We start from the raw sequence: 6,538 nt of genomic DNA, 5'->3' as shown, positions 1-6,538 counted from the left end.
GTATTTTACTTCTATTCATGTACTGTTTAATTCCTTGTTTAAATAAATTCATGAAAAATGTCCTCACCAGCACCATGTACAGTATGAAGTTCAGCCTTTCACAAATAACAAAACCTCAAACTGCGCATTGGAATCATTCATTTTCAATATTGATCAATGAACCAATAAATAACGGCAAAAGTCCACTACCATGATGAGCCATAGACAGATATTGGTAGTTCATGTTTTCATTCAGTCACTTGAACATAGGATAATCTATGTTATACAGAAGTTGTACAGTATGAGTACACATGTTTTTCCTTGTTATTGTTTTTTCTAACAATGTAATAAACTGTTTTGTTTGGTAAATAGTGCACATCAGACCCGTGAGTTGTTTTTGTGAACAGCTACCTTTACCTTTAGGGAAGCATTTTAGAACAAACCGTCCATCCATTCTTTTATATTGGCCCTCCAGGGAAGATATAACATGGCATTTTTCATGGTATCCAATAGATAGTTACAGTCTTGTCCCATCACTGCAACTCCCATATGGACTTGGGAGAAGCAAAGGTCAAGAGCCATGCATCGTCTAAAACACAACCATACACCTGGCTACCGTGTCAGAATGCATGCACCCAGCCCACCACAAGAGTCACTGGAACGCGATGGGACTCTCCAACTTCCCGGCTGGCCAAACCCTCCCCTAAGCCAGATGGCACTGGGTCAATTGTGTGCCACCTCATGGGTCTCCCAGTCACGGTCAGCTGCGACACAGCCTGGGATCGAACCCGGATCTGTGGTGCCGCAGCGCCACCTGCGAGGCCCAAAATACTATGACAGCTTTGTGACTTTCAGCATTACCATTTGAGAGCTGTTTGTGACATCATGATTACCATTGGAGAGTTCTATCTGTTGAAGCTGTTACATCTAGGGAATGGACCAAGACCTCCAGGGGACCAGTTTGATCAGTTTTTTGTTACAAACGTCCGCAGGGTCTTCCAGTCCACCATTGCCTAATTCCTGAGGAGTGTCAACATCCCATTCTCTGAGTCTATACACCAGAGATTCATTAATTGAGTCAATATGACCTTTAGAAGGTTGCTGGCCGTTGGCTGAAACAGGAAAATGGGCTACTGCAGGCTAGAACTAGCCCCCTCCTCCTCCCCCTCCGCCTCCCCATTCCCCTCCTCCCCCTTCCACCTCCTCCCTCCTCCCTCCTCCATCCTCTTCCTCCTCCCACCCCCCTCCCTCTCAACGGCATCTATTTGTCTTCATAGGTCTAATCATGGATCTACTGGCATCTCTTGGAATAATAGGCGATAGGTTGTCCATAAAACACTAGCATACCAAAAGTTGCACGATGGATCGTTTCAGAAAAATTACAATTCTGATAAGCAATAAAAATTGGTTCGATATTTTACAGAACTGCCAATTGTGCACGCTATGCAAATGATAACGGGAGAACATTTTAAACTGAGCGATTACTGTTCATTTCAATGGGTCTGTCGAAGTTGCGATTGACATTCAAAAGAAGCAATGAACTTGTCATATGCCTGCACGGTCTACCGGTAAATTAGCTGGTAATATTCGACATTGAGCAAAGAGGTTAAGTAGGAAACCTAACAATTGAGAATTCAATTCATACCAGCACTTATAAGAGGACACAGAAAGATTACTCACAAAGGAAAGCAAAAGCCTTTTTCTAAAAAAAAGATCTGTTCCAGTCTTTATTACAACATGATACAGTACATAATACACCTTTCCAATACGTACAAGAATACCAGCCACTAATTTAGGATATTTTAGCACCATTCTTTTAGAATAAACAGGTAAGGATTACCATCGTAAAACCATTTTTAACATTCCACATACGGTAAGCTACTGGTATTTCAAACTGTGAATAATTTAACAGTATAATTAACAAAAACTCTAAATCAGTTACATACAGTTGGTTGTTTTGAATTATCACAAATGTATATGAAATGAGGAAACAAGCCAAACATAATTAGAAACGTGCACCTTCTGCATCATTTTCTATGGGGAGCACTGGCAGCATACACCAGACATTCTAATGTTCATATCCATGTGCTAACAAGTGTTGTCCATTTACAAAACCATTATGTTACTATTATATTTCTCCTATTTGGCATTCTGAAACGTAATTCATAACGAAGTCCACACATCTTCACTGTGATGTGGTAGTAAGGTGTATGCAAGTCAGTGAAGAGCATACTGTCTTTGTTCCTTTGACTGCCATGGATCATGAGGCAGTTTTATAGGCTACAGTACAGTGGGAAATGTAGACACTGTATGTTTAGCTATAAATATTCAGGAGAGCACCTTGGAAGACCTTCAATGAAGTGACCGGATGTGCAGATGGCCAAGCAGTGTTTTCACTGTGGGTGTTGGCTTAGGTTCTGGAACCCTGTGGCTGTTGGCCTGGGTTCTGGAACACTGTGGGTGTTCTTACTGTGTTCTAGAAATACATGCTGGATCCAGGCTCACATCCATATAAGGCCTAAAAGACAATATATCTATTTTACTTTATTGGTGATCTGATGAACATTTCGGAACCTCAATATTGATGTCTTACATTTTTTCAAGCCAAAATAATTCCCCTAGAGTGAGCAGTGAGCAATCTATTGTATTTTTCTTACTGACTCTCCCTCGACTCATCTTGTGAGTTTTCGAGAGGGTATAATTGGTCCACCAGGGACATGGGATGAGTGATGAAAGACATCCTTCAGACAGAATAGTCACTGACTTTACCAATCACAAAACAGGGAAGAAGAAACTCATGTTGTATAGCACTTAACGATTTAGTTAGAGAGAACGTAGCGTGAAACCAGGAAACAAGCAATGTTTGAGGAACGAGTGGAACAAATACCTTCTCTCTCCAGACTGGTTACTGGCAGACTCTGTGGAATCACCAGAGACACTTAGGTAGAAACGAAAATGGGAAATGTAGTTTTCCTTTTGTAGTTTTCCATTTCCCTTTGAAAGTCTTACGAGTCTTGTCTACTTAAAGGCCTCACACGCATTCATGAAGTTGGATTCCCTTTGGAGGAACAATGAACAAACACTGTACAATAGGTAATTAAAGCTGTCACAAATGGTTTTGTTGCTGACACACTATCTTAGATTGTAATAAAGGTTAAGATAGTAATTCTACAGATACCCAGAGAATATGAAAGTTCAGTATTCACCCTGTCCAGTACTGGTGTCCCGTCTCTCATTATTCAAGACAATTGCACTATTAGAAGCTTACAGGCAAGGCAAAACAAAGTATGTAGTCGTTCACCACCATCCACAGCCTCATTAAAGATCTGTCCATGAAACTTAATATTGACATTTCAGATTGTGCCTCATTCAGGCCAATGTTCCCTTCCCATCAATAGAAATAACTTGACTGGATCACTACCAGTTGACTCCAGAGGAGCTGCCTACTGCTGGATCAATGATGTGGCTACTGACTGATGGGTTGAATCTGATGTTAAACCCATACCAGACTTACGACTGTGTACGTTGGGAGACTGACAACTCTATTATGGTATAAATGGCCGTTCTGTAACTGTGGCTCCATCTTTTACCAGACATGGGTAGAGATGGTATTTGTTTTCTTTGAAATAGTTTTGATAATTTGAGTGAGCCTGCCTAAAGTGCCAGATCAGCAGGGTTTGCGCTTTTGACGACTACTCCATTGGTTCCATTGTGCCAGGCAAGCTCAATCAAGCAAAAACAAATCCTATTTGAACCCAGGCCCAGTAAGCATGACTGGGTCTTTTACATGGTCCTTCGAGCCGGATAGGAACAATGGCAGTCCGTCTAAGTTGAACAAATAACGTAATTCTTGATGATAACATTACCAAATATCACACACAAACCGACCCTCCACACCCACTTCCCCTGGTCATTTCGCCCCCAACCCCCACAACAAAAACAAAAACAAACTAATTCTGACCGGCAGGCAGGCAGAACACTTCTCTCGAGCTCCCTCCAAACTAAGGAGATATATTTTTATAGAAAGAAAAGTTCTTGGTTCATCCTGACACATCCCAGTTCATAAATAGCTGGACTTGTAGCTCTCTAACTGCATCCCAAATGGCATCCTATTCCCTTTATAGTGCACTACTTTTGACCAGAGTAGTGCACTATACAAGGAATTGGTTGCCATTTTGGAAGCAGTTAGTGTGTCTCTGTCTCTTTAAGTCCCCTTGACGTTCTTGGTGTGGGGTCGTGATCCCAGACTAGCGTAGTAGGCACACTGGGAGGGGTCACACTGTCCTGTGGGTCCGCTGGGGCCTGGCTGGCCATGGGGGCCAGGATTCCCTGGTTCTCCCTGAGCTCCAGCCGCCCCGGGCTGCCCGTCCTTACCATAGCCTGGCATACCTGCTGGACCTGGGGGGTGGAGTAGCAAAGTCACACTGAAGCAACTGCTGCTTTCTTAGGAAGTTCAAGTGTCAGTCACTCACCCCACTCGTGCTGGATAGTGCATAGTTTAGCAACTACGGATCTCAAGATGGACACAAACAAACATCCATTTAGAATGATATTGTCATAATAGAGACATTCCATTGATATATTGCTGTAATAGATCAACAGTACTGTACCTATAGGACCTGATGGTCCAGTCTCTCCTCTCTGTCCAACTCCGTTTTCTCCCTTGTCTCCTCTGGATCCTCTCTCACCTGGACGGCACAGAGATGACCGACAACACTCACAATGATGTTCGTACAGACAGTTTCTAAATCAAGAACACCAAAGGCAACTAATATCAATGGTTGGTGTAAATGTGTTTTGTGGAAACCTGAACCCTCTCATGTAGTGGTTTGACAATATTACACTTTTTAGTCTTATGCTCTCACATTGTCTGTATATCTGAACCAAGAAATACAGTATGTGTGACCAATAATAATGGTTCTTCACTTTGGATCAGTTACCTTTAGGACCCATGGGTCCCCTCATGCCGTCTCCTCCATTCTGCCCTGGCATGCCAGGCTCCCCTGGGGGACCGGGGCGACCGTGGCTCCCGTCTTTCCCCGAGGGGCCTGGAGGTCCTGGCCGACCTGCCGTGCTCTTCACATGGGCCGGCTGAATCTGGGCCATCAGGTACGCCATTTTGTCTGGAGGTGGGACACACGGACACACACGATTTGGACTTGCACAGCTCATATGAGGTCAAACATACATTGCATACATTGCAGATTGCACTAATGTCCCATTGTCTCTAACAATACACTAGTCTCACCATCTAACGCTTTAGCTAGTTCCTCCTGGATCAGCCTTCTCATTGTTTCCAGTGATGTTGACTCTCCCTGTTGGAAGGAGAAATTAGCATGTTTACATCATCGATTTCCAGATGCCTGTATTATTTTCTATAGCACTTTGACTGGATATGAACCAGAGTATATTGTAAATAACAAGACCGTTAACCTGCTGAGCTAAAAACCTGGCGGTTAACTCTGGGGAGCTATTGCAAGTATTCAAGTCACTACTCACTCGTGGTCCAGGTTGTCCGGGGTTTCCAGGTGTTCCCTGAGGCCCGGTAAGTCCCACCTCTCCTGGGGGCCCGGACATACCCATCATCCCTGTGTGGCCCTTACGGCCTGGGGGCCCCGGGTTACCAGGCATACCTGGATCTCCAACAGCTCCCTTATCTCCCTTCCCACCTGAGTCGCCCTACAAAGACATCCAACAAAACACACTCAGAGACAATATAAACAATGGTCTATTTATGGTCTGTGGTTGGGCCTGCTCCTGTATGTACTCACCCGCTCTCCTTTGACTCCACGTTCTCCTGCTCTGCCTGACATACCCTGTGAAACAGACAAAAGAGTTTGTTTAGTGTGTCGTTGGCAAGACATCTCCCAATCCATGTTCCACATCATATCCATTTCATAGTGTAAAGATACTAAAAGTAGCTGATGAAAACGAACCAATCAATCACTCAATGGTTCTTACCTGTTTTCCCTCTGGGCCGACAGGACCAGTAGGACCCTAGATAGATAGAGAGACGGAGGGAAGAATTTGATCAAATCAGAAATGCTTGCATCACAACTTGAAATCCTCTTATGGCTGAACATCAACTCAGACTGTTCCAACATGAAGGACTAGGAGGTGTAGCAACAGTAGCTTAGCACACTAGTAATGACGTTGAGGAGCAGGAATCGCTATTTACCAAAGGTCCCTTTGGACCACTAAAGCCTGGTAATCCTGGGTTCCCAGGGTCTCCCTTGGCTCCAGCGGGACCCTGTAATACACACAGAAACACGGGGACCTTCACATGGCGTAGACATACTGTAGTTGAACAATCAAATCAAATTGTATATGTCACATGCGCCGAATACAACAGGTATAGACCTTACAGTGAAATGCTTACTTACAAGCCCTGAACTAAGAACGCAGTTTTAAGAAAAATACACTCAAAAAACTAAAACAAACAAAGAGCAGCAGTAAAATAACAATAGCGAGGCGATATACAGGGGGTACGGATACAGAGTCAATGTGTGGGGGCAACAGTTAGTCGAGGTAATATGTATATGTAGGTAGAGTTATTAAA

General features: G+C 43.6%; 1 protein-coding gene across 1 annotated transcript in view; it reads right to left on the bottom strand.

Annotated features, from left to right (window-relative positions):
• Positions 1-1,676: 1,676 nt before the first annotated feature.
• The window catches only part of LOC109907402 (collagen alpha-1(XXII) chain-like), a 74,831-nt gene continuing 69,969 nt past the window's right edge, over positions 1,677-6,538 (bottom strand). Inside the window, exons 57-64 of the mRNA XM_031793484.1 lie at positions 6,158-6,229; positions 5,941-5,976; positions 5,751-5,795; positions 5,479-5,658; positions 5,228-5,294; positions 4,920-5,102; positions 4,590-4,667; positions 1,677-4,377 (exon numbers count right to left, since the gene is read on the bottom strand). Coding sequence (XP_031649344.1) covers positions 4,184-4,377; positions 4,590-4,667; positions 4,920-5,102; positions 5,228-5,294; positions 5,479-5,658; positions 5,751-5,795; positions 5,941-5,976; positions 6,158-6,229 — 855 coding nt within the window. The 3' untranslated portion in view covers positions 1,677-4,183. The remainder of the gene's footprint in view (positions 4,378-4,589; positions 4,668-4,919; positions 5,103-5,227; positions 5,295-5,478; positions 5,659-5,750; positions 5,796-5,940; positions 5,977-6,157; positions 6,230-6,538) is intronic.

The sequence above is a fragment of the Oncorhynchus kisutch genome, linkage group LG17 (assembly GCF_002021735.2).
Source record: "Oncorhynchus kisutch isolate 150728-3 linkage group LG17, Okis_V2, whole genome shotgun sequence".
Lineage (NCBI taxonomy): Eukaryota > Metazoa > Chordata > Actinopteri > Salmoniformes > Salmonidae > Oncorhynchus > Oncorhynchus kisutch.
Note: the sequence above shows the minus strand (reverse complement) of the source record. Positions and strands in the feature narration are given on the sequence as shown.